General features: G+C 44.4%; 1 protein-coding gene across 2 annotated transcripts in view; it reads right to left on the minus strand.

The window, feature by feature from the left end:
* Nucleotides 1–2477: 2477 nt before the first annotated feature.
* The window catches only part of CAB39 (calcium binding protein 39), a 90148-nt gene continuing 64812 nt past the window's right edge, over nucleotides 2478–27813 (minus strand). For both annotated transcript variants that reach the window (XM_028105317.2, XM_028105316.1), the window contains exons 3-9: nucleotides 27449–27613; nucleotides 25180–25298; nucleotides 20256–20424; nucleotides 13086–13145; nucleotides 9315–9380; nucleotides 5803–5946; nucleotides 2478–5020 (exon numbers count right to left, since the gene is read on the minus strand). In XM_028105317.2, coding sequence (XP_027961118.1) covers nucleotides 4832–5020; nucleotides 5803–5946; nucleotides 9315–9380; nucleotides 13086–13145; nucleotides 20256–20424; nucleotides 25180–25298; nucleotides 27449–27613 — 912 coding nt within the window. In that variant the 3' untranslated portion in view covers nucleotides 2478–4831. The remainder of the gene's footprint in view (nucleotides 5021–5802; nucleotides 5947–9314; nucleotides 9381–13085; nucleotides 13146–20255; nucleotides 20425–25179; nucleotides 25299–27448; nucleotides 27614–27813) is intronic.

The following is a 27813-nucleotide window of genomic DNA, read 5'->3' on the forward strand; positions in this document are numbered from 1 at the left end:
CTCTGAAGGGCAGGCAGCAAGCAGGGCCGCCTCTTCTAAGAGAGGCCCCGTGGGTGACCTGGCTGACAACAGGAGTGGCTGTTCATGCCTCTCGGTTAGGAGAAGGAACAAAACCAGCATGTCGTAGTTCGGGTCTCCCCAGAAGCAGAGCCTGGCGCAAGGGTTCAAATGCTAGTCATTTATTTGGGACTCGATCCCAGGAAGCCCTGGGACAGAGTGGGACGGGAGCCAGGGGAGGGAAAGAATCTGATAAAGGGTACTTCATGGAACCATTAACGTTGTGGTTTTGGAGCTCAGTTCTGCTGGGAAGCGCCTATCCCAGCTGAGGTCAGGTGAGGACGCTGGGGTGAGGGCTGCTTCTGGGGACATTAACTGCCACCCTTTTGGTGCCCTGGGCCACAATAAACAGCTTTGAGGGGGCAGAAGTGGGTGCTAAGGAGACGGGTTGGGGCCCTGCTGGGTCCTCCTAGTGTGTTCATGTTGGGGGTGGGCACCAATCCTACCCCACCCGCCTCACCCCCATCCGGGAGAGGTCCAAGGTGGGGCTGCCTGATGGCTGGGGAGAGCTCAGGACCACACGGAGATTCAACTGAGCACGAGAAGGTACCATGCGGGTGAGGAGTAAGGCTGGCACGACGGGACCCTCCCTGCCTCTCCACACAGGTTAAGGCGGGGAGATGCAAATGTTTCTAAAATGTGGAAGGGAGTATGAGGGCCGCCCACCAGGGAGGAAGGAGGGGGAGCCAGCTGGGGGTGCGGCCTTGTCTGGAAGCTTCCCCGGGGCCAGCCCTGAGGCTCCTCCCACAGCCTTGTCCTTTGCCCCTGATGAATCTCCCCCAAATGGAAGACCCAGGTACTGAAAAACAGAAGAGGCCCATGTTATTTCCACAGAACACCAAGTATTTAGGTGATAAAAATTTATTACCAAGGAGCTAAAGCTCATCTTGTAGAGAATGTTGAAAAATATGAATCTTCCCCCCCAAATCTCGTCTGTCCTTCCCGAAGTGCATCCTAGAAAAATGTATTTCACAAATTACAGAGGACACGACCTCCTGCCTAGACACCTGGTGGTCACTCACTGTACTCGGGGACCTTGATCCCCAGGGACCCGCCAGGCACGAGGCCTCGGGGCACGTGCTGCACCTCCTGGGCATCAGTTCCCACCCAGTCACATGATGCGCAACCAAACATCAGTGGGGCCTGGGAGGTCATGGGTCCTCAGGGCCTGCTGGCCAGAAGCAAAGGAAGCACTGGCAGCCGGAAGCCGACGGTCCTGTCCTGGCAGAGCGGAAGTGGGACGTGTCCAGACTGCTCCCGAGGGAGCGGTTTCCGTGGGGCTGGCTTCCGTGAGCAGCCGAGGGGACTCTGAGGTTGTAGTGCGGGGTGTCTTACCTTGTCCTTCACCCTTTCTAGAACAGGATGGTCAGAGAGAGAGGGTATCGGGCTCTGAAAGTTGCTGTAAGGACACAAAGAGCCGAGGGGAGAACACTCCTTGTAAACCGAGCAGTAGCTGAAGGGAAATGTATCTGGGGCCACAATTCTCAGGGGGGATTACTCATTATCTCAGAGTGGTTCTAGTCTCCTGAATGAACAAGGTATCGAGCACTGAGCCTTCAGAAAGCTTTTGCAGTCAGGATCTTCTCTGGTCCTCATAAACAGTGTATGTAAATAAAGGAGGCAGGGTAAGAGCTACGCGTTACCTCTGAGCAGCCGGACACTCAGTGTGGGGTCTGCTGTGGGGAGGTGACACCCGAGTGGTGACTGGTAGGAAGTGGGACGTGTGCTAGCCCATGAGGCCAGCCCTCAGCGTGGCCACTTTTTCCCGTCTGATCAGAGAAAGGGCAAAGTCACAAGTTCTGACCCTATGGGACCCTGTCACCTTTGGAGATGACCGACTGAACTGGAAGAGATAAGTAAGATGTGGTTCACGTGCAGTGCTCTGGCAAGAACACATCCCATGCCCTCCCCACAGAGAACGGCAGTCCCACGGACAGACCACGGTCAAAATGAGAAGCGAGGACAGGGCTCCGCGCCCCTCAGCCCAGGCGGCCCGGGGACAGACGGTCGCTTCAGCGCTTCGGTGGCTTTCTCGCCTTCACTGTAATCTCACCCTGTAGTTTATAACCCTCCTGCCCAGTGGTCCAGTTCTACCCTCGAGTGTTCACAGTAAAAGGTCACAGAGCAATGGATGAAGGACCCGCTCCCGAAATGTAGGGTCTAAAAAAGCCATCAAACAAGGGGTGACAATACTGAACTGTGAGAGGCAGGGCCAGCGAGCTGGGAGCCCCAGCACGTTAGGGCGAGTCGCATTTGACGCCAAAAGTAGAACTTGAATAGGAAAAAAGACTCGGAGAGGCGTGTGTGTGTTAACTGTTTCCGGTTAGTTTGTGACAAGATCTGTGCTGGTGTTTCTCCCGACGGGGCTGTTCACAGGGACACAAATGCAACTATCTGTAAGACACCATAAAAACGGACAATGCTGTTTCTCCAAAATTTTATTTTAATTTAAATTACAGGGCCAGCCAGATATTCTGATAAGAAATTTACGTTTCCTCAGGAAAAAAGAAATGCTTTCATGGCATTGTTAACAACTGTATACATCTCCACCTTTTTTTTTTTTTTTAAGGGTTAAAAATCACACTGAGTAACTGTAACGGACTTAGGTAAAATTAAACCTTTATAACACAAAAAGAAACCACTTCCAGTATAGTAGTTTTGGTAATGTGAATATATTAAATGATCATAACTTCAAATGCAACTTTTCAACTTTGAATGTTCTCACATTTTTGTTAAAAAAACAACAAAACAGATGCCAATGCATCGGCGGCGTATGGGTTCTGACAGGCTGCACCCCCACTGCCTTCCACACGGGGGTGCTAGTGCCGTGAAGCCGCCACCCAAGTGGAAGCTGGTTGGTTGTTTCAAGTTCGAAGAACCAGCTTGGCGCTTGGCAAGGAAACCTTTCTTCCACTTGGTGTAACTAATGTTTTCACGCTAAACCCAGATACCAAGCACGAGACCACGAGAACCAGAACGCTTCATCACGGTCAAGTCTGCCCTTCCCTTCCTAAACATCTTGGATATTTCCATTTCGAGGAGCTTGGATCGCTTTCCATACTTCCGATAGAAAAACAGAAATTACTTCACACAGATTTTGGAAAAGACAGCCTCAGAAAAACCAATTATAATGTAGGCTGCCTTTTTAATGGGATGGAATAAAACACATCTATGTTTCCTGGAGCTATTTTCCTCACTGGGATTCCTAGGAGGGTTGAAAACCTCATGCTTAAAACATCATTGGGAGACTCACTTTGCTGGCTGATAAATAATTCAATTAGTGAGAGAGGCTAGCAAAGAGTAATTATATAAATTTCTTAATCAGCTACAGCCATGCTGAATTCGAACTGGCAAACTCTTGATTTGTTAAGATGTTAGTTGTGATCTCTGTATCACTAAGATGAACAGATACCATTCTAGTAACTTTACACAGATATGTTCTAGGAGACATTGTTCTGCTGTGGTCACAGTAACAAAAAGTGGTGCAAAATCAGTTACTTCATAAATACTGATCATTTGCAGCATTGAGGAACAGGACATTAAAAAAAATAAATTTCCCCATAGGACACCTAGGACTAGAGACTCTTCTTTTCCTAAGAGAAGCCGAAGTTTTAATTACTCAGTTTCACAACTATTGTACTGGATTACTTACTCTAAGGAGGAAAAGGTGCTCTACAGAGGCTTCCCCCACATACGGAGAATCAGCAGTAATTTAGCATAATCGGGATCATCCGTATCTGGCGAACTCATGACTCGTTTAAATGAATAAGGCCAACATCACGCAGGAAAGCGTAGCCGACTGCCGGCTCCCCAGTAGGTAACTGAATACAAAGGATTGGTTTCCATTTTTTTCTTTTAATGCTGTGATACTTAAATGTTAAATCAGCATTTTCATGTGATCGGAAGTATTTCAATTACATATGAGCATTCATTTTTTTTTTTTGCAAAAACTCAATATTAGGTAATAGTTACATACTAATACAGTAACATTCCTCTGCTGTACAAATTAAATCATTTAAAAGAAATAAGCATTCTAAGAATTATATACAAAAGAAACCTGTAAGCATTGTTGAAATGAAATGCAAGGTGTCACCGTTAGCTCTACTGGTTTAAAATACCTTCCAAAAAGTAAAATTAACAAATACCCTTCAACATATCCAGGTTTACAAGTCTCAAGAAAATCAAATGTCAAAAAATTCTAGAAAGCTGTGAAAAGCATATATACATTTTCCTTATGACCTTATGAAGCTTCACAACTTTGAGAAGTTGCTATCAATTCATTCGCACGTCAACTTTATCCACCCAAAAAGCTCCCATCTTGGATACGGTTGCCCTCAGCTCTGCTCCATCTTCCTTTAGTGAAGGCGTACACCCTTACCAAGCACCCACGCTCAGACCTTTACCAGGGATCAATGCAGACACGCAGGTTTGATCTGACAACAGCAAGCCCCTTCTTCCCCACATCACACCACCATCTATACATCTGCCTTCGGGAACCTAGCCACGTTCACAACTCCTACAGCAAACAGAGTCCTTAAACTCTGAAACGACACAAAAGATCAAGAGAAAGTCCACGTGTGCTCTAGTGTGCAAGAAAGCAGCAGCTACGTTCTCCAACTTGGACTAAAAAAACGAAAAAGGTAAAAATGAAAAACCGTTCACTTAACAGCAGGCTAGCAGTAAAGTCCCTCATGAACTGGTAAGAGTGCCTGATGCTGAATAGCTAACAGCAAATGCTGAATTTGGATTTAATATTTTAGATGTTGACTGGAAATTAGGCTTCTTGCTGAGCTGGTCTCTTCAAATCCCTGATCTGTTTAACTAAATAGGTCTTCTCATCGTTAAATTGTTCGTCCTCGGTCCTGTCATTCTGAAACTTGCTGAGGAACTCTATAAGTTTGGTCTGGTTCTTGAGAAGGATGTCCAGGATGGGCTGTGTCTTGTTGGGATTGGCTACAAACACCTGCACGGAGAGAAACCGGCATCAGTGACAGGGAAGAATGAGACCCCGGCCGCAGTCAAGGCACACTGCAGAAGCTTCTGCTTTGGAAGACCTCATTTTACAAGAGGGTGTGGGTGTGTGTGTGTGTGTGTGTGTGTGTGTGTGTGTGTGTGTGTGTGTGTGTTGGGGGGGTATTATATGTTTCAGTCGTGTGTGTGTGTGTGTGTTGGGGGTATTATATGTTTCAGTCGTGTGTGTGTGTGTGTGTGTGTGTGTTGGGGGGTATTATATGTTTCAGTCGTGTGTGTGTGTGTGTGTGTGTGTGTGTGTGTGTGTGTGTGTGTGTGTGTGTTGGGGGGGTATTATATGTTTCAGTCAAAAGAACTGACCCATCCATTCATGCTCTGAAATTCAGGGGCTGGTGGTAAATATAGATTGATTTTAGAATGAAATGGGCAGGAATTATTTCTGGGCACAGAAAGTGAGAATAGATTTTTAAGTACTAAAACCTCCAGGAAAAGCATTAAGAAATGGATTACCCTTTACTTTGTGATTAATAATATTCTATGCCGAAGATAAATGACACATTCCTCTAAAATACACACTTTTCTTGTCCCCAGTCCAGATGATATACCCTGTTTCCGGGTATATTTTTGTTTAAATGTTATACTACGCAAATATGAATACTGACTGTTGGATCACTTTGATTACGAAAATGAGGTGAATAGTATTTCAATAACTGGTAAATGAAATGAGATTAGCAACTCTAGAGGAGAATACTGTTTATGGTTCTAGCACTCTACCTTAAAAACGTGGAAGGCCTCAAACTGGATATTACGACTCTTGTCTCGTAGGAGATTCATCATTAATTTGAGGTTCTCTGGTTTACTGATGTACTTGGTCATAATTGTGAAGTTGTGTCTATCTAAGAGTAGTTCACCGAGAAGCTGAGAAGACATTTCAACAATTAACTCTTACATTATCATCAAGATTTCAAGTAAAACCAAAGTTTAAAAAAATAATTCACTTTATGATCATCATTGTTAAGCACAGAATATTAACAGGTACGCAAAAGACCAACGAGCTGAACTTAAGTTATGACTGAAAAGCTGAGCGCGCACCTACCTGCCACTTGCTCCTTGCACACTTAGGCCTTTCTTTTGGGGGTAAGCCTATGGGGGGTCCGACACTGCTCTCTGCTCTTGATACATCCCCAGGCACACTGGCCCAGAATCTGAAACTGTCAGAACCTACTCTTTAAACACGCATTTACGTGATCTCATTAAAAAAAAAAACTATCAGAGAAAATGGTCAGAAGCTAAGTTATTGACAATTCTTGTTTAACTACAAATCTTAGCTTAATTAAAAAATTATTCTGGACTTCCCAGGACAGAGGGTTCCAGGTCAAAAGCTTCCATACACTTAGCCTTAAGCTTGCCAAAGTCATGCTTTCATCATATCTGATTCAGGAAGGTTTATAAAAATGATTATTTCTCTGTTCTTTCTTCAGCAAAGTATCCTGAAGATACTCCAGTTTTCTCTTAATAACTCCCCATCATCACTAATGACATCAATTAAGCTAAGAAAAAAAAAAAAGCCTGTCTCCAGGGCTGAGTTCTAGAGTCCATTATACCATATCAGTCCTTGGTTTTCAAATTGTCACTCCTTGCTCTAGTTTTATTTTCCCGAGACCAACGGTCACCCCTTCATGTTGTCAGTGGGCCAACTTCTAGTCTGGGTCCAGCAGGCCTGCCGTGGGCTTGAGGTCCAGTTGCAGTCCTTGTGGTATCAGCCTGTGTGGGTTCAAATCCTGGCTTCCTGCTCTCCCTGTGAGCTGTGCAACCTTGAGCACATTATTTAATTTCCCTGTGCCCCAGTTCCATCAACCACAGTGGGAATGGAGGACAGGACCCACATCTCACGAGAGTGTAGTGAGGTCTGAGGAAGAAGCAAAATGTCTGAATACAGTTATTCTGGATTAATTGCTTTGGTTAATTCCTTTCTGGATTCCTGGCTATGTTCTAGGTACTTGGAAGTTGCCAAACAACTGATCTCTAGATAAGCAACATGTCATCATATGAAATGAAAAATAACCTGATATGCAGGAGAACGAATCTATTCTACTTGGGATTTATAAAGAAATTATAGGAAGAATTCAGAAGCTCAAGCTCAGGCTTCACATCAATCTGAATCACAAAATATACAACTTTTAAGGTAAGAAGCAACAGGTATTTACTCTTATGAAGACTCTAAAGTTACTATTATGTGAAGGTTTATCGCTTTACTGGTATTCATTTTCTATCACAGAAACCAAGGAAATACTGAACATGGCTCATTTGGTTATCTGGAGGAGGGTAACTGGTAATTCTTCATATTTCTTTAGACATAAAAATAAAAGTCTGAGGTCTTGCACAGAGAATACATATTAGCTGATAAAATAAATATAGGAATAATAAATGCCAATGTAACTGCAAAAACAGAAGTACAAATTAAAATCCATTTTTAAAGTACCACTGGTTCCCAAATTGCTCCATGCATTCATGAGGTATTATGAAACCGCAGGAGCCGAAGACCGGCTTCATGTCCATGACTAAGGTCTTGCAAATAGTGGTCTTAAACTTCCTTTTCATGGTGGCAATTCGTAAGTGGCAGAAAGGTCTTGAAAGCCCTTCTCCTTATCTAAACAGCCCCAAAATTCAGAATTTGGTCAAAGTCTATTGATTTGCCAATAAACTACCCTGCTACCCCTCCTGCGAAGAGGTATTGGCCCTGGAAGCTACTACCCTAGGTAATCCTGCCTGGTGTCCTTGGCCTTGGAAGACGCTGGCTCTATCCCGCTGCTCATATCTTTGTGATGCTGTGGAGACCTTGGCCCTCGGACAGAAAGGGGCTGCACAGGGCCACCTGACCGTGTGCAGAATCACAGGGGGGCCTACACTGTATTGCGAATCTTGCAAATGTGTATTACATCACACCGATGTACAGGGAAGAAAATGTCCTTAAACAGCCGCAAGAGAAGTACCGCTCCCCACTCCCAAGATGAAAAGATTGATCTTCTCAGTGGCCATCGCCAACCAGCACACCAGGAGAAGGGAGGAGGCAGAGGACCCCGGGTGCTGGACCATGGGCCAGGCTGGGAGGCGAGGCCCGAACAGCAACAAGGAGTGGGAAGCGCCCCAGCCCGCCTGGACCATTTCAGCAGCGACACACTTCCAAACTGTGGCTATGATTGGTCCCCCACTGTAGGAGTTACAGCCTTAAGGGACAAGAAGTAGCTGGCCTGATGGCAAAGATTCTTTTGGAAATTTGGATGGTAGAGCGTGTTCTCATCAAAGGACACAAAGTATAAAAGCCGCCCCTGATGTCCTTTAGTCCATTCCCATAGAAAGATAAGGTCTTCACGAGTGATCTCCCCATGGCAAGAAGGGCAGCAGGAATGCAGTCCTGATCAAATGAGTTCAGACAGCTCTGACAGGAAGAACTCTGAGCAGAGTAGAATTTAAAGTGGACATGGCAAAAAGTATAAATGGAATTAGGATTTTCCCCCTAAATCCTTTGTGATTTCCATCTATAGTTCCTGTCAGGACCACTTACTGACAGAGTGAGAGGTATGCTTTTATTAACTGTATTGAGAATTTTCTAGAGCAGAGGTCAGCAAATTTTCTGTAAAGGACCAGATAGTAAATGTTTTTAGACTTTGCCAGCCATATGGTCTCTGCAGCAACCGTTCAAATCTGCTGTTATCCTCTGAAACAGTCTCACATAATATGTAAATTATCTGTGTGCCAATAAATCTTTATTTACAAAAATAGCAGGGAGCTGCACTTGGCCCGTGAGCTATAGTCTGCCAAACCCCGTTCCAGAGTTTTAAATCTTAAATTTAAATTGCAGATGGAACTGTCCATATCCCAGGTTGATACAAAGCAGCCAAACCTGCCTGCGGTTCAAGGTTTCCCTGCTCGCGTCCCCTCCACACAGTAAGCCTGTGCCGTCCCAGGAAGCACAACAGCTACTGGGCCTTTGTCCGGCTGAGGTAATTCTAAGTTTCAAAAACAGGCTTCCAAATGTAAAATACTGTATTGCTAAGAAGCAGAGACCTCTTCAAACTTCTGCGTATCCCATTTTGGTACCCTACCTACGGGCAGGTGGGCAGGTGCCCTGTGTGGACCACGGCTGCACTCCTTCCTTTCCACAAAAATCCTGACCATGGACAAATATATTTTCCTTTCAAACGTCTAAGACCCACCCCAGCATATCTCCCTTTCCCCAAACACAGGGTGAAGAGAAATAAATGACATGAAATAATCAGTCATACCTTGAGTGACTGCCTTTTTGTCACATAATTTTCTGAATGAAGTAACTTCTCATATTCACTGAAGAACTAAAACACAAGAAAACATGTATCAGGAGTTATATTTTTAAAGATTGGTAGAGAACATTAAAAAGCTGAGCACAAACTTTTTTTTTTTTTTTTTTTTAAAGATTTTGCTTATTTGAAGAGAGTGAGAGAACATGAGCAGAGAGGGGGGCAGTAGGAGAGGGAGAGTGACAAGCAGACTCCCTGCTGAGTGGGAAGCCCGTTGTGGGGCTTGATCCCAGGACCCTGAGATCGTGGCCTGTGCCGAAGTCAGATGCTTAACCGACTAGCCACCCCAGGCGCCCCTGAGCATGAACTTCTAACACCACGAAGGCTACCAGCCGCCCTTCTGTCTCACACAGCCTTCCTCAGCGGCACTCAGGGTGATCCTTAGGGGTGCCCGAGGATGACCTCCAGGAGGAGGGCTCCTGGGGCCAACCCTTGCCCAGTGCTAGACAGGCCCATACGGCTTAAATCTGGTATTCTTCTGTCATCCAAACTCCATATGCACAAACGTAACTCCTACCCTCCAAATGTTTCTCAAGGTGGAGTCAGCTCTCATTTCTTGGTTCTAGAAAATTTCTATTTTTTTACAATTCAGTGAGCCTGAAGCACAACCACAAAGAGAAAAGTTACCTGTTCCTTCAACGCATCAAGCAAAAGGAGAAAATAATTAAAAATAAAGGAGAAATTCAGCACTGTCAAACAGGTAGGTGTCCTAGAGAAGTTGGGACTTGGGCTCAATCTTGAGTAATGGCAGCAATTTCATTTAGAAAAGGGGAGGAGAAAAGTATTCTTCAGAGATAAAGAGGGAAGGACACAGCACGAATGAAGACTGGAGAGTGCCCAACGTGACATACTCAGGAAGTGACACGTGTCCACCAGATTTACAAAACGGTGCGCACTAACAAGTGTGTGGTGTCACTGGCATGGCAAGGAGAAGCCCATCAAAGCAGGAGGGACACACAGGGGACAAGGCCACACTTGCTGAAGCTGCTGGTGCCTAAGCTTCACCATGGGTCCTTACCAGCCAGAATCATCTGTGACTTAGAGCAGGCGTTAGCAAACTGCAGCTCTGGGGCCAAATCGAGCCCGCCACCTGCTTTTATAAATAAACTTTTGTTGAACACAGCCATGCTCATTCACGTATTGTAAATAAGTCTGTTTATGTATTGTTTACGGCTGCTTTCTCCAACACAGGAGACACCGGAGAATCGAGAGAGACTGCATGGCCAGGAAGCCTCAAATATTTACTATCTGGCCCATTACAGAAAAGGTTTTCTGACCCCTGCTTTAGAGCTAACCCAGAACATATGCTTATCTCTAGGCAGAGGTGGGATGGCAGACTTCTCCTTCTTCAGAGAAGGATGTTAACCCAACTTTCTCCTCAAAGGATCATCAACCCAACGATCCAAACAACTGGATCTGCCTTTAATCAGTAACACAGAATATGTACCCCTAAAGTTCTTGACAGAAAATGCAGGTTAAGATTTTTTGCTGCCCAACTTCTAGGATAAGCTTAGGTGCAAGATATTATTCTGACAGAGGACTGGCTGAAGAGTGCCATGTGTCGTCCATGCGCTCCCCCAGGGATGTTGGATCTCCTCCCTGGGTTAGGAATATGGGGCGAGGACAGGCACCTCTGGGGCTCCTCGAAGATCTGCTCCCGGGGAATTAGCTACACTTCAGTTCAGCGTTTCAGCCACCTTGAGGGCTGCATCCACTACAAGCCATTCTGATCGAAATCCCCCGAGAATGCCAACAGAAGAAATATGTTTTGTTTTACAGGTGTTGCGAGTTTTTTTTTTTAAACGGATTCTGTTTCTCTCTATGCTTCTGGTTATTAGAGAGCTCAGGGCCCAAGCGTGCAGGACTTCAGATGACGAAGTCTTGTGTAATCGCACCCCCTGGCTCCTCGCTCACCTTCTCACTCCCCGAGATCTGACCACACGGTCTACACACTTCTCTTAGCTGCCTCACATAAATTTTCCTAAAACCCTGTTAACCAACGTCATCCATTAGTAACATGTAGGAAAGCATTTTACTACAAAACTAAATTGATGTCACTGTTAGTCTGTATCTTCAGTGGGCTTTAAACTAAGACACCGGTATTTAAGTCGGAGAATCCCTGAGACCAGGCAGTAACACAATCTGCCAACGATTACTAGCTGCGTACTGCGTTCCAGGCGCTGCTGTCATGCGCGTGACACACACATTCTTAGTAATCCTCACAACAACCCACGACAACAGCGACGGTGCTATTACGGGCCTTCTTTTAGGGCTGAGGATTCCAAGGCAGAGGGTTAATGAAGGCAGCCACCCAAGGTGGGGCTGGGACTTGAAGCCAGACTCCAGGCAGCCTGGTGCCGAAGCCCACGCTTCTAACTGCTGTAGAAAGGCAGCCCTGAGATGCCTGTGCTCCCACTTTAAACCAACGCGCATGCAAAGAACTGTACCATATCCGAATGGAAAATTAAAAAAAATTGATGACCAGCAATGCTTAAGCCACTCTTGAGGCTTTCCATGAGGGACTTCCTATGTACTCAGCATTGCGTGATGGATGTTACCGAGTGGGAGGGAGAGAGGAGCACAAAAGAGTTCAAAAGCGCAGATTTTGCCTCTGAGAATCTTACAATTTAGTTGAACAGCAAAGTGAACGACGAAGTATTAACACTGTGTGCCTAGGATTTCAGAAATTCAAACGACTAGTGGAAGAAAGAAAATCTAAGCCAGATCTCATGGGTTGGGACAGGAATTTTAAGTGGGCTGTTATTATCCTAGCTTCTCTCAGTGAGCCCATAGGGTTGTGGACAGCACGGCAGTTAAACCAACCTGGCCTAAGGATAGGCGCTGGGGGGCGCGGTGGGGAGCAGAGCCCAGGGCACTGTAGCCTGCTGCGCCCATCACGTTCACTCGGGATTGTTTACAAACTTCTGGGAGTTTTAGTACCAGGCAATGTGACAATGGCTCAACCTGGAAGGGCCCTTACTGCTGGGCTAGTCCAGTGTCCTCACTTTATAAGGAGGACGGACGTCTGAGTCCCCCAGGGGTAACGGCCTTGATCATGGCCACGAGGAGGCAGCAGCAGGGCAGGAGCAGAGCACCGCCCGCCCCCAGCCTAATGCTCTTCTCACCCTCAGGGTCACCCCCCCTCTTCTCTCTCCTGGAAGCAACAGGAAAGTCAACAACTGATAGAAAGGAAGGGAGAGTTAAGTCTGATGATAATTTTCTTTTTATCTTAACTGTATATTGTCTTTCGGCAACAAAGCACTTTTATTTCTTCCCCTAAAGCAAGGAGAGATGCAAAGGGTAGCGTGTCAATCAAAGAGATAAATTTCTGCTTCTGACCAAGTTAACACTCTTATACCTCATTTCAGTAGAGAAATGATTATAGTACCATTTAAAACCATTACATTTTCAAAGTAAGTATCTGGCATAAAAATCTAACTTAAATCTTTCATTTCTGGTACAAGACTTACTATTTATTTATTTGCGGGGGGGAGAGAGAGAGAGCGAGCACGTGCGCGAGTAGGGCAGAGGGAAAGGGAGAGAGAGAGAGAGAATCTTAAGCAGGCTCCACACTCAGCAAGGACAGAGCCTGACGTAGGGCTCGATCTCATGACCCTGAGATCATGACCTGAGCTGCAATCAAGAATTGGATGCTTAACCAACTGGGCCACCCAGGCACCCCCAAACTTACAATATTAAGGTAGTATTTCATATACTTACTTTATCATAATGTTGTTCCAAAAATTCTGCACTGAGCAATTTATGTCTTGTAAGTAAATCCTAGAGAAAGAAAATACACTATTTTACAGTTGTTCTGCATTCAAGTTCTTTTAGAAAAGAGAATCCTAAAACATGCCACGCCATTTTACCTGATAAAAACTGTTGTTAAAAATCACTATACTTAAAAACATTTGAACATGAATTATGTTGAAAATGTTGATTCTAGGTAAGAGCGAATCAAATCGTTAATAATTTGAAACTGTGATTATAATGATTGTGATTAGTCACAGGTCTACAGATCTTAGAAGGAAAAATGTAAAAACAAACAAATTCAAAGAAAGGGAATAAAGCAATAAAGTGAAATAAAAGTAAACGATTATGGTAAAATGTCAAATAGAACACTGCTCCTGGTGGAGAAAGAGGAAATTTCTTTCATTAGAAAAAGTATCGGAGGTTCCATTTTCTTCCTCCTAAATTCTGTTACATTCAGTTCCATATCTAATGCAATCTTTTTTTTAGGGACAGAATGTTTTAAAAAACCCCACCATGTTAAAAACATTAGCTCCTCAGTAAGCAGACTAATGCTGCAAAAATGTAGACTCAAATATCAGAATGTCCGAGTGTCCAATTTCGCATGCCTACAAAGTAGAGCTTATGCCTCACCATATGGCTGTCCCAGGACACAACTCAAGGGTCATTCATTCAGAAAATATCTACTATGTGCCAGGTGAAGTTCTAGGTGCTGGGGCTACAAAGACAAAAAATGTGGTCCCTGCCTTTAAGAACCTGCAAGTTAGCAACGAACTAGCCTTGGTCTCACCAGGTGGGAAAGAGAATGGGAACATGTGACAGCAGAAACGGTCAGTCACTACTTGGTGAATTATCGAATCCAATTCCTTTACAGCCACCCACTGGAGAGCTTAGTGCCAATAATCCCCGTTCTCCGAACCAACTCTCCTTGTCTTCTTAGCTGTTCATGTTTGAGGGGCCCAGGTCGCAATGAACTAGCGTTTCCTGAAGTATGTCCAAGTGTAATGCTGGTCCTAAGAAACGCCCTAGGAAATGTTCCACGGTCAAACACACGTGGAAAGCACTACGGCTCTGGTTCCCTCGTGGGGACCCGGCAGGGAGCTCTTCTGTCACCTACTGTGTGACTGCCCTTCCCTGAAAGGCCTTCCTCACACAGGCTTCCCACTCGGCCTAGCTAACTACCACCTTCGAACCTTGCTCCCACATCACTGCCATGTGGTGAGAAGCCTTCCAGACTGGTCACCAGCACCGAAGCATGGACACAGTTGTCTTTAAGTCCGTGGGACTATCTGATTACCATCTCTCTCATGCTAGACTGTAAGTTCTATAAATATAATGGTCATGTCTATTTTTACTGATCTTTGAATCCCCAGCACCCATGCAGTGCCCAGCACATAGGAAGAGCTTAATATTTAATAAATAAATGAATGAACCAACAAAATCAGGGAACAGGTTTGGGAAAACATCACATCAAGCAATCTTCAAAGTATGCTTTTAAGGCGGCTTCTAACTCCACCCCAAAGATTTACAGGTGTTCAAACTGCTGGATAGGGTATGCATTGTATGCCCAGGAAAGACCTCATTTTTTCCAAATCCCCCTTGGGGATTAAATCGACAAAATCAGGAAACCTGAGGTTTGAGCATCCTCAAGAAGCCGGAAAAGAAATGCTATGAAGCTTCCCCATATGGGGCAGGAGATAGGGGGGTGAAAAGGAAAATTTATATTATCTTAGCATACTGGCCCACGGGAGTCAGCTATTAGGGAGAGAGGTACACAAGACCTTGAAGGGAATGTATCAAGGATGCTTGTTAAAGGCACTTCCTCCTTCTATATGCTACTGTCATCTGTATATGGTGGTCCCCCCTGTGTAGGAGCCTCAAGGGCAGGGGTCTGTCTGGTTCACTGTTGAACCTCAGCATCTACAGAACGGTGCCTGACAGGACTGGCACTCAGGCTTGTGGAGTGAGCTGACTGAACAAATGAATAAGCGAATTAAGGGATTAGTGTGTCAGGATCCATGCAAAACTGTCATTTCTTTCTTTTTTTTTTTTTTTTGTGGCTAAGTCATTCTGGAGACCAACACAAAGATGTACAGTGAAAGGAACCCAGTGTTCACCGCTCTGCCATAATCTGACAGAAGAGAATGACGAAGGTGGGGGTCTTAAAGACAATGGCTCTCAACTGGGGTTGATATCAGGGACAGGTAGGTAGAAGATACTGCTCTAGAAAGCAAAAGTCCTAAATACGTGGTGCAATAGATTTCTACTCAAGTTCTGAGTAAGGAAAGTACTCTGAAGGTTGGATCCCAAACAGCAGCAAGAGCCTCATAGTTGGGTCACACAGGAAAAGTGGGGACCTCTAACATCTCCCCTCTAGGAGAGATTCTATTACCTTTGATTTCAAGAGACCAGGAAACCCAGGAAACCCCTGTCAATCTAGGAATCAAATCTCAATGACCTTGGGGTAGGAGAGACTGAAGGGGCGCTCTGAGATTGCTGAAGTAGGGGCCAGAACCCCAATACACCGCAGGACGAAAGCTCCTTGTCAAGACGGGCCACACGAGGGCCTGGACAGGAGTGACACATTGGTAGGAAGGAAGCAACTGCTGAGAGCCGGCACCGGAAAAGGCTGATTCTAAGCAGGGAAAAGAGGAGGTGGGAACTTGGGCAGAGCCTGTCTACTGAGAGATGAGAAGGAACCTCAGCCTAGGGGCTAGAGCCAAGAGCTCCAGAGAGTTCAAACCACGCTGGGGGGGACACAAGAAGAAGACAAAGGGAAAAGGTCATGCAGCCAGTGGTCAGCAACCTGCAAAATTTCCAGGGTGCCATGTGAGCCCAGACTGCAAGGTGCTGGGTCAGCTAGCAGTGGGGAGAAGGAGCAGGATCTCTGACTTCCTCCCTATCTAAATTCTAGTCTACCCAAGGCCCTGGCAGGACTGGGAGAAAAGGCAGGGGTCATCTCCCGAGCCCAGCAGATTGAGCAGCCAACTTTTGGGGTATGCTGAATTTAAAAAGATTCCTAAAAGCTAGTAAGTTGGGGTCTCAAAACACCACGTGGCAAGCACGGCCCTGGGGTGCCTGAGGAAATGCCACTGACCCCAGGGCTCAATTTCACAGACCCTTGGCAAGTTGTGTGGCTCATTTTCCTTCTTGATGCTTGACCGTGTCCCAGGACAAAAGACTCAATTCTTCCAACTGTGTGGTTTCCCTTTAAAGCTCTTGAGGGTTAGAAAGTCCTCCCTGCGCTAGAGTCAAACCTAGCCCCGGGTTATTTCCAGAAACTATCAGAACCCACAGAAATAGGTCCAACCCACTGTCTATAGGACCCCACTTCACATACATGTAGTGCTCTCACGGCAAGTCCCTACCGAGTCTTCTCTTCTCCAGGCTAAATACGTCCAAGTTCCTTTAACCACTCCTCGCATGACAGGTTCTGAGTCCCCCTCACCATCTACTGTCTTCTGAAAGTCATCTATTTGTCTATGTGCCTCTTAAAGTGTAGCGCCTGGAACGGAACACATTTATGTGTTGTTACCTTAGTGGCTTATAGTGGGGCGAGACCATCATCAGCTCCTTAGGTCACACACTATGTGGTCACATGTGGCTCTGGGGCAGCAGCATCACACTGTTTAATTTTACAGGACGTATTCAGAATTTTGTTTCTCAGAGTGCGCTCTGGAGGCAGACTGCCTGGGTTCAAATTCTGGCTTCCCCATTTATAGCCTGACTTCACCCAACATTTCTATAGACTCCAGTTTCCTTATCTGTAAAGGAGGTGGTGGAGTCGGATACAAAATTGCCTATATTTCAGTAATGATTACGCTAGTAACTATTATAGTTATTATTCACTATATTATTATGCCTCTTCCCACATCCCTTATTTATAGAGTTGGGTCCTCGAGTGGAAGACCTCCTGTTCCATTCTGGCCTCTCCGGATTGCTATGAAGCCTTATTTTAGGATCACCACTGTCTAGTATCTTTCCCTTCAAAGCTGTCACCTACACATGTGGTAAGTAGGCCTTGTCACCCTTTATCTAAGTCATTAACAATGTTCAGCTGGGCTGAGACAAAGCCCAGTGGAAATCCACCAGAAATTTCTCTCCAGGGTGATGGCAACCCATTCTCTAGCACCCTATGGATAGGGCATTCAATTAGATGTAAATCACTACATCGAAACTCTAGCTCCGATCTTTTCATCGATTCCATGAAAGCAGATCTGTACGATTATTCAACATCCGGTATATCCTCACGGTCCTCCTGTGTGGAGGCACAGTAACCCTGACGTACTAGTATTATTACTTCCATCTTAACAGATGAAGAGCTTGGGATTAAATCCACAGCAGAGCTGGGAAATGAACCCAGGCAGCCACATGCTCTTAGTCCCCTCGGCTACTGGCATCTATGAGATTAATAGGACTGAACTTACTCTTCGTGAATCCATGCTGGCTGTGGGTACACGGTTTCCTTTCCAAAATGCTCAGAAATCATCTCTTTAGAAACACTTTCTAGAACCTTACACAGGTATAACATCGAGCTCCAAGCTCCACCAGCCTCTCTGGGGAATCTACCTTCTTTTACTCTGGAAAAATTGGAAATATATTTGTTGGCCTTCTGATGCCCCTCCCCATCTCCTTAAGTCCTCAAAAAAAGAAAACACGAACAACATTTGGTCACTAATTTACTATCTTAGTACACGTTCATTCAAGCTACAAATCTTGGACACATTTAGAGCAGGTAGTTTTGGGTTTTTAAAAAATATTTATTTAAGTAATCTCTGCACCCAACGTGGGGCTTGAACTCATGACCCTGAAATCAAGAGTCACACACTCTTCTGACCGAGCCAGTCAGGCATCCCTGGAGCAGGTAGTTTTTAATTTCCTTTTGAGACTCAGCACCTGTTCCACAGACTCTAAATCCAGGTTTATGGATGAGCTGCATTTGTTTGAAAGTTTTTATGTGCAGAGTGCATTTTCTGGAGAGATAGGTCTGGTCACATTCTTCAAGGATAGCGCAACCCACGGATCTGTCCTCCTTTTTCTAGGATACAAGCAGGCTCTCAAAGAGGACAGCAGGAAACCAGGGGAGGAGAGTCCTCCCTCGAGGACAGCAGGAAACCAGGGGAGGAGAGTCCTCCCTCCCGGTCAGCACGTCTGGTCAGAGGCTCTGGGACACTGTCACAACTGACCCAGGTTCCTTCTAGGGAAGGTGGGGAGGGAAGGTCTGCCTGATAGGTCTGTCTCTCTCTCTCTCACACACGCTCTCTTGGTTTTGGGCTCTACTTGACTTTGTTTCTCGGAGCGTTCTCTGTTCAGGGGCCTCTTGAAAGAGCTCCTCCCTTTCTGTGTCATCAGGAGCGGCTGAGACACACAAGCCAGGGCAGCTTCTCAACGCGGTCTCTTCCAGTGTCCATCCTTCGGATCCTGCACTGTGCTGCTAAGTTTCCCTTCCTCAGGCAGACCTACCTGCCAGGCGCCGGGTGCCCCGTCTCTCCTGCTCTGGCTAACGCGACCTGCTGGGGTTGCTTTACCCACAGTGATTCCATCACCACCGCTTTCTCCTTGTGAGAATGTAAGTCAAAGCAGCAGCCCTGACTGAGGGCTGATACTGAAACCATCAGCGAGGCCAATCAAGACTGTCAGATACCACGAATCCCGTTTCTGGCGGTGCTGACACGTCTCTCTCACCTGCTGGCCCGCTGTGTGGGACCGAGCGCCCGCTGGGGCAGGTCCTACCACGTGCTCCCACACCACCGCCACCTCGCCCACAGTGACCGCCCTCAGCTCGTGCCTTGCTTTCCACACAGGATCTCTCCCCGTACCGCCCGCCCTCTGGAACAGGCCTGCTGCTTTACGACGGGGCATCCCTTTCCACTATAACCCAAGTAGGAGTCCTATCCCCAAAATGCAGTGACATAAAAGACATCACATTTATTGCTCTGTTATAACCCCGAATTCAATCTATTTTGCTTTGCACGTTGACATAAAAATATCTGAGATCTCATCACCTAAGGCTTCTGATAGCCTCTTTAATAATGGTTTCAGGAAAATAAATCCTTGGGCACCTCTCACACTATTACTTCATTCTCGTTTCATGTGAAACCCTAATGGCCAGGTCCCCAGGTTTTCATCCTGTTTTAAGGGTGTTCATTCACTGTGAGGGACATATTTTACCCAGAGACCAAGGTGTATGCTCATTATCTCAAGGGCTCTTTATCGTCATAAAACTAGAACCCTCATGAGAAAAGTGGCTATTTCTCACTAAAACAGTGTCCATGGTTTCTAAGCAAAGTAGTCCACAGGTTAGTATATTAAATTCTGATTACGTTAAAGTAGCAGTAAATATTCACTCATGAGGTCAGACATTTTATATAAGGGAATATGTAACATCTAAAGGCTTACTTTCATTGTGAAGAACACTAATAAATATTAACACTTTATATACTGGAAACGGCATAGAATCTGGCAATGCAAAACAAAAACGTGCATGTTGTACAGTGGTATTGTATCATATGTGTATTTTGTTTATACAAATACACAACAGGGAGATAAGGTATACAGGGAAGGGCGGCTACATAATAATTTGGATAGCGCAGATGATTCTGCTCCCTTTCCCCCAAGCATTTGATAAATAAGCTTTGGCACGAGCATGAGGTAGGAGAGCTAAGTCTATTGCTTCCTTGGGCCTGTCCACAATGTGTAAATCTCTGTCCTGATTGTGGTTTTAGTATTTAAAGACATGCCTATTCCAAATTAGCATGGCCCTGAATAGAAGACAACTACTTTGTCCAGCGTTTAACCAGAGAAACTGCTGTAGTATGTTCCAACACAGGAGAAAAACCTGTTTGCTAGATGTACGTGTACCAGTACACCACACCTAATGGGTAATTTAACAGAAAAGTGTGCTTTTGCCCATACTGACCACACTTTTAGATAGAGCTTACAATCTAACTCTTCCACCCTTTTTAATCTGTGACTCCCTTGCATACACCTAAGTCACACGGACACACATAAAACATATCTTCTCTCCTCCCGCTAGAGGGCAGCCATGTATAGACTTGGAGCTTAGAGGTTCAGGAAAAAAACAGCAAACCAGTTAATCAGACTTACAAGTGTTTTTAGAATTCTATAGTTTTATGTTACCTTGAATGTGGCAAACGCATCTGAAGCTATGTCAAATGTTGACATTTCGACATATCTGAAGAAATCGTAAAATTGTTCTGACCACAAAATGATTTTTGCAAGTGGTTCATGTCTGATGCATTCTCTCAACATTATTCCACAATTTAGAGCTATTTCTGGAGATTCATACCTACAAAAAGAAAAACAAACCATGATTGCTGTTTGAAAACTCCTCTACTAACACTGAACAGTTCAAATTTTTAGAATAGGAAGTTTCAGATGTGTCCTAATTGACCAGAGAAGGTTACAAAAGGCATCTCTCTCAGAGGAGGGTCTGTGCTCAGGTTAATTTACTCTAGAGGGCACACACGTATTAGCTGGTGATCAACTGCTTCAAACCAAAGAAAAATAACAATAAATAAATAATAAATAAACATTCATAATTTAAGCTAAAATATTTGAGGAGAAGTATTTAGGGTCCGATTTCCAAAAGGGGTTAGATTTACGTGTGGTGCTCTCAAGACTTAGAAAAACCAAAAGCTGAATCAAAAACCATTATGAAACAAAATCGTTTCCCAAATTCATAGTATCTAAACGGGGCTATCAAATATACAGCACTTATACTTCATTGTTTCAATTCAATACTCAAAACAGAACCTTCAAGACTCTTGGCCACATGAACCCTACAAAGTTAAAAGGCCTGATCCTGAGGAGGTCACAGAGTGCTTGTCAAGGAGAGCCTGGAGGACTCTCGGACTCTCGCAGTGGGTGCTGGGGACGCTCCGGCATCAGTCATGCACACATGGCTGTGTCTTACCTCGGTCAGAAAGGAGCCCCATTTTCCTCTCAGCCATGCTGCCCGCCCCCCTTCTGACAGATGCCTAGCCTCGGGGACTGGCCTTGGCCCCTCCACCGCCTCTGGGCCCCTCCACCGCCTCTTGGGCTGCATGCACCGGCTCTGTGTCTTTCCCATGTACCAGCTCCTCAACCCTCCCGCATTCGTTGCATTTCCCAACATTCTACTTGCAAAAGACCTCTTCCTGGCTAAAAGAAACTTCTCTCACAACATAAATTCTACTCCTTAGTGTCCCAACAGTGCCAACCTTTGCGTCTCTGTCTTTGAAAAAGGAAAAGAAAAAGCTCTCTCAGTTCTTCTTTTTACCCCCTCGCGAGGACTGTTCCTATTTCTGCCTGGCTGAGGGCATTTCTCCGTGGCCGCTGGCCTGCTAGTGATCGCCCGGACAATTTCACGGCTCCCACCATGACTCCACAGTTCCCTTACTCAGGTCTGCTCCTGAACTCTAGTTAGGCATTTTCTGTTGCCTTTGGACAACTTCAGTTAAAGGTCTACCATAAGCACTACGTATCTAAATTCAAATCTCATCTTCCTCCGCAAAACAGTCCCCTGCTTCCTCATTTCTATAATTTGGCGCCACGATTTTGTTCCAGATACCTGGGTCTAAAACAGGTCTTCCAGAACTTTCTCATCTGAAAATGTAAGTGTTCTGTATCTGTGCTGTCCACTGCGGTAGTTGCTACTAGCCATACGTGGCTACTGAGCACTTGAAATTTGGCTAGCATGACTGAGGGACTGAATTCTAAATGTTATTTAATTTAAATTGATTTAAAACAAAATGATGGAGTGTGTTTAGTAGGTACTGCATTGGACAGAACAGTTTACACTTTCCCCCTTTCAGCACATCCAAACCTTCCCATCTTCGGTGTCACAACTACCCATCCTTTTTAAGACTTCTTTGAAATATTTTAGTTTCATTTCCTTTTCATCCATCCCCACTGTTGCATTAACTCACACCTAGAGAAAGGCAAGAGCTCCCTAACCAGCATCTTTGTTTAAGCTGTGTCTTAACCATTTTACCCAACACACAAGGGTATCAATAGCATTTCTAGCTTAGGAGTTCAAAATGATTTCTACTTGCCAATCAAATAAAGACAAACTTCTGGGCTTAATGTCCAGGCTTCTCCTCACGAGATCTGTTCCTACCGTACAACGTCATCTCCCACTCGGCCATCAAGCACTCACTCCGATCATCTCCTTATTGCTGCCCATCACCATGTTCATTCCTGTCCCTGGAACCACTCTCTTCTTCTAACTATGCAAACTCCAAACCCTCTGGAACTCCACTCATTAGTCTCACCTCTTTTATCAACACTTGCCTCATTGACTAAACATTTTATCCCCTGAAATCCTACAGTACTAATCTTCTCTAGCAGTGGTATCCCTCTGTCGTACACGGGTTCATCACAGAGCCTCAAGAAGATCCAAATGACTCCTCTCTATCACGTGTGGCCCAGCAACTAGAATGCTGACTGACGCTTTGGTCATGAAAATGTCTGCTCACAAAATGGCTGATCGTACCATTCACCTTCACTGATCTTAATTTAATAAGCAGGAGACTAGAAAGACAAGAGTAAGACAGTTTGGTACAACAAGTTGGGCAGGTTTTGATGGTGGTTTGTCAAGCTTGTCTTAAATGATTAAGCCATAAACCACTGAGTTCAGGGCAAACAGTTATACTGTACAACCTGTCAGCACTAGAGTGGAAAACACATTAACATTCAAGTCAACAGAGAAAAAACTACTCTCTCCAGATGCAGTTGAGCACTAGCAACTAGATTATGTTCAAATGCACACGGACACCAGCAGCGTAAGTCCCCCTGATGTCTAACAACAAAGTACTTCCAGCTTATGCAGGTGGTCACGTTGTATGCGAGCAGTCTAAACTCATGAACTAAGGTACAGAAATCTTAAAAGGTAGTTCACAAGGCTCCTTGAAGAAATGGCTGTTTCCAGGTCTGGGGTAGGAACCCGTACAAAATGAGCAAGGGACATCTTGTGCCAGAAAGCAGGGAAGCTATCAAAGACTAATGGGGTCTTGCCATAAGAACATGGGCACCAACTTGAAGGAGCTTCCCAATGGCCCAATGATGACACAATGTGGATATAAAAATCTGGACATAATGACTGCAATGGACTGAAACACAACATATATGTTTTAACCCCCCTCCCCGCCACCCCCTGGCTGGAGTTCATAAAGACTTGCTCACCAATTTAAAAGAACAGAAGACAAAGGAACACACTAAATGAAACCACAGGGATGCAAAATCCAAAATATGTGATTTTTCTACAGAACAAATGAGCCAGTTGCTTCAACAAGTAAATGGTAGTTAAAAAAAAAAAAAAAAAAAAAAAGAAGGCATAAGAGTCATATGAACCAAATTCAGTTTGTGGACCTTGCTTGGAACTGGATTTAAACAAACTAACTGAAAAATGGCATTCTGTGTGTGAAAGTCTGGGGCATCTGAACACTGAGTGTAAGATAACATTGGGTTTGCAAATGGTTATCATGACTACAGTAAAAAACAAACCCTCGGATGTACTATGTACTAAATCCTAGGGGTGCATACTAAAGCACTGTTGTGTGTGAGGAGGGAAAGGAGGGGGCAAGGGCAATGAAGTACGAGTGACAGAAGGTCAGTGATGGTCAGAGCTGGGGAAGGGGTAGGAAAAGGCTGGTTATTTTCTTCCCTCCAGCTTTCTGTACACTTTCCACTCTAAGGGCTAAAAAAGGATGGGGAGACCAACACCAGCTGCGTTTCCATTTCTCCCCCTCTCTTCCCTCACTGAGTTTTCTGCTCTGGCCCGCTCACGTGAGAGCTCTCAATTCTTCTTGAAGTTGTACCTTAAAATTCTGAATTCACATGATGTTTAACAACGTCTACATCATACCTCTGGCTACTTTCAAGTGAAAATGTAGGCAAACTAATTTATGGATTTTAATAACCACTCCTTTCTATGGAAAAGGAAATACTCTGTTTAAAAATACACAAAGGCATCTGGAAGGTGCTCTAAGACCACCAAAATTTCAAACTACTCACTACATGTTTACACACGCAACTCTGGATTGGTAACAACAAAAAATTAGATGCCAAAAGTTCTGTATGGCAACATCTGAAGAAGCAACATAGACATTTAGAAATAGAAGGAAATAGAATGCTGGCATCAAACACATGCACTGACTCATGCTTTGTCTAAACAAGTTTGAACTTGGGGGAAGTGTTAAACCACAGAGATACGAATCAGAGGGAGGCAAGCTATAAAGCGAGGGGTAGGAGAGCAAGCCAATTCACGCCAACAGTCATGCCAGTAAAATGCCTGTCCGCCAATTTAATAGAACAGCACCAATGCTGGGACAAACAGATGCACACCAGACCCAGAGCTGGCAAACAAGTCGTGTGTGAAACTACAGGGGGTGACCTTGCCAATCAGGGAGGCTCACTATTGAGGGAGAAGAGGATTTGTTTTCAAGTTTTTTTAGTTTTTAGGCTTTTTTGGTTTTGGTTTGTTTTTCAATACTAACAAACTACCATAAATGCCTGCTTATTAGTCCAGCTGTTAACTCCAGGAAGATGCACTAAGTGGGTGAGTCAGCAGACACACACAGGTAAAAAGCAAAGGGCAGACTTCATAAACAACACGTTCTTTGTTGATGGAACACAGGTAAAATATACAGCACCCCAGCTCCACTTCCTAGGCAGCTTCTACTGCCTCAACAGTGTGCATATCTGTCCAAAGAAGATGTCTCTAAACACAACATTTAACTGATAGTTCATATAAACTTTTAAAATCTGGAGACCAGAAGTAAGATCACAGAAGACTTTTTTTTCCTTCAGTTGTACAGGATTTGAGAATTTAAGGGCCCACGATTCACCCACTTTTAAACTCCCATATGGGTATCTTCAAATGCAATTTACCTCACTGGCTGAATTTTAAGGAGGGAAATGTGTTTAAGATTAGTTTGGAAAAATTAGCTGACTAAACTATAGAGAAAATACTTTCCCACATTTACCATTCTGCCTTTATCCAAGACCATCTTTCCTTTTTATTTTTCAACTGAGAATATAAATTTTGTTACATTGTACATACCCTTTCAATAACATGAACAAAATATTCTGTTGAGTGCAGATGTATTCAACAGTAGGAGTTCTTGTACCAATTTGTCTTCTGAGAATATTGTTGAAAATTTGAGCCACGTCTTTTTTGCCCTATTAGGAATACAATCATTAAAATGTTTACCCAACTAACCACCAAAAAGCCCATCCACCCTCCCAAGTAAACTCAAATTAAGTCATTGCATATTTGTAATTATGACTGAATATCTGACTTTAAAATGTTCAGATATTAAATTTTCTTATTTATTTATAATTCCAAATTCTAAGTTTTAATAGTATACTATTTTTAATATGAGCAGTATGTTCACAAAGTGAAACCTTACTATATTGGTTGAAATTATATTTTCAACCATTTCTAACCCTTAGAATCATGTGGACTCAGATATGAAAAATAAAAACTTGCTATATGCTTACAATGTTCAGGGATCCGATTTCCACCCATATGGAACAAGCAGCTTCAAATAAAATGCTCGTGTTGTAAACAATATATATGATTTCCTTTTATAGTGATGGAAGGAAGAGAAGCTGCATTCTGCTGGTATAATAAAACTAAAAGAATCCTGTAAGCAGCTGCGCTTTCATGGCAAGTAGACATATCCCCCTATTAAGCTAGGTCTACTTCAGAGAGATTTTATATAGATTAATAATGAAGGCTCTAAGTACCACATGACGTAGCAGTTCAGAGATCAGAATTATACAACTGTACTTTACTAAACAGAAGGACTTTACTGCTATACAGCGAACCTTATAATCAGAAAACTGCATAAGAAATTAACAAATGGAAAACAAACCCACGAGATTTTTCAGAATGGCCACCTGGTGTGAGGCTGACAAGCCTGCAGGAGAGTGAAATGCTACTTTCCAGCGCCTGAGATCATCCCGGGGCCTGTGCTAGGTCAGGAGTAGCAATGGCAATCTCTAAGAACACATCTCAATGGCGCACACTGCTCTTAAATTTAAGTCTCAAATGAATATTCAATTCAGTGTCCAGGTCGGGGAACGAGATGGGTGGACAAAGCAGAAGGAACTGGATGTTCCAGCGCATTCCCAACTTCACAGAGGAAAGAGAAATTGCTGTTGGTGGAATTTGGTATACTATTAAAAATAAATCATCTACATAAATGGAAATATCATTTTTATATCTGTTCTACAGGATAGAAGTAAACTTTTATTATCCTTTATCAATATTATATTCAAGTTAACCTATGAACCACACCCTCCCATCGCTCTCCAACACTGAGTCTGACTGTCCGTCTGCCATTCTCTCCTCTGATTTTTCGAGCACCTGTGTAGACATCTAACTGATCACTCAGGACCATAAACACTGGGCTTAAAACAAAGCACACCCATGACAAAGACTCAGAGGAACCTGCTCATAACCATGCCAGGGCCCTTCATTACCATATATACTTCTCAGACTACCTTTCAGACTGGTATCAAGGACCATTATTCTCACTGTTAAATTCACTAAATATCTAACATGGCACGATTCAGCTGTATAAGCTTGGGCAGTAATATCAAATGCCTACCAGGGCCAGGCAGGAGACACAGCTGGGTAAAGCAGGCCCTGAGACAGAAAAGCAAGCTGCTGTCTGTAGCACACCCCAGGGTGCCATGGGGTGGTATGTGCTCTGTTCCAGCTGAGGGGCCATGTAGGCCTACAGGCTCCATGTTGCCAGCGTCAAAATTTTCAAGGGAAGCCAGAAATTCAAAACTGCGTATAAAGTCTCCTGCTATTTAACTGTTACCCTAATTTAAACATCTAAAAGCAGTGCCCAACAAACAGAACATATGATCTCTGCTGTAATGAGTTCTTAGCAGGTTAAAAAAAAAAACAAAAAACAAAAAAAACAAACCAAAACACAACTGGATATCCCCTAAGATCTCCCTACCTCTAACATTCTATGGTCTTCTTTAGATTGTTGACTCCTTGAGAATCCAAGGCCAGTGAATTATGTAAAAGAGCAGCTACTTATTAAATATAATGTAAACAAAAGGGCACAACGAATACCGAAGAAACTTCATATGCAGCGTGGTGAAAGAGGAGGCGACCTGGCCGAAGCCTGAGGTGGCCCTGAGCTCCTGCCCGGCTCCGCTAATTAGGCAGGCAGCCTGGGCACGCCTGCAGGTCAGTGACCCCTGAGCCAAGACCCTGACAGGAATCTTAGAGGATCTTTCGGAGGGGAGAACACAAGGCCATGAAGAAGGTACCGTTTTTGAAAAGTAAGAAATTGATTCCTTACCTCAAAGTCAATGAGCTGTAAATCAGCCACCAGGGTGCTCAGGAGCCCGCTGTTATACAGTTCTTGGGCAAGCTGCGCCACTGCTTCGGTCTGTGGCTCTTTTTCGTTCGTGCCATATAGGATTTCTTTCATGGCAACCAGATTTTTGGAAACTTCTTCTGTGGCCTGATTTTGGGGGAGAGGAGAAAAACTCCTTTAAAAAAACATGTATGACATGGGTCCATTTGTTACATACCTTCTCTCTCGATTATATACCCACAGAGTGCCATAAAAGACACAAGGTGGGCAAGACCCGTCGAGGCCCTGGGGAGCCGAGCACGCGCGAGTAAGCGCGTGTGAGGACTGACACACGCGTTCCAGGGGGA

This window comes from Eumetopias jubatus, unplaced genomic scaffold, assembly GCF_037043125.1.
Source record: "Eumetopias jubatus isolate StellerSeaLion01/CBP00866 unplaced genomic scaffold, mEumJub1_p1.0 scaffold_3, whole genome shotgun sequence".
NCBI lineage: Eukaryota > Metazoa > Chordata > Mammalia > Carnivora > Otariidae > Eumetopias > Eumetopias jubatus.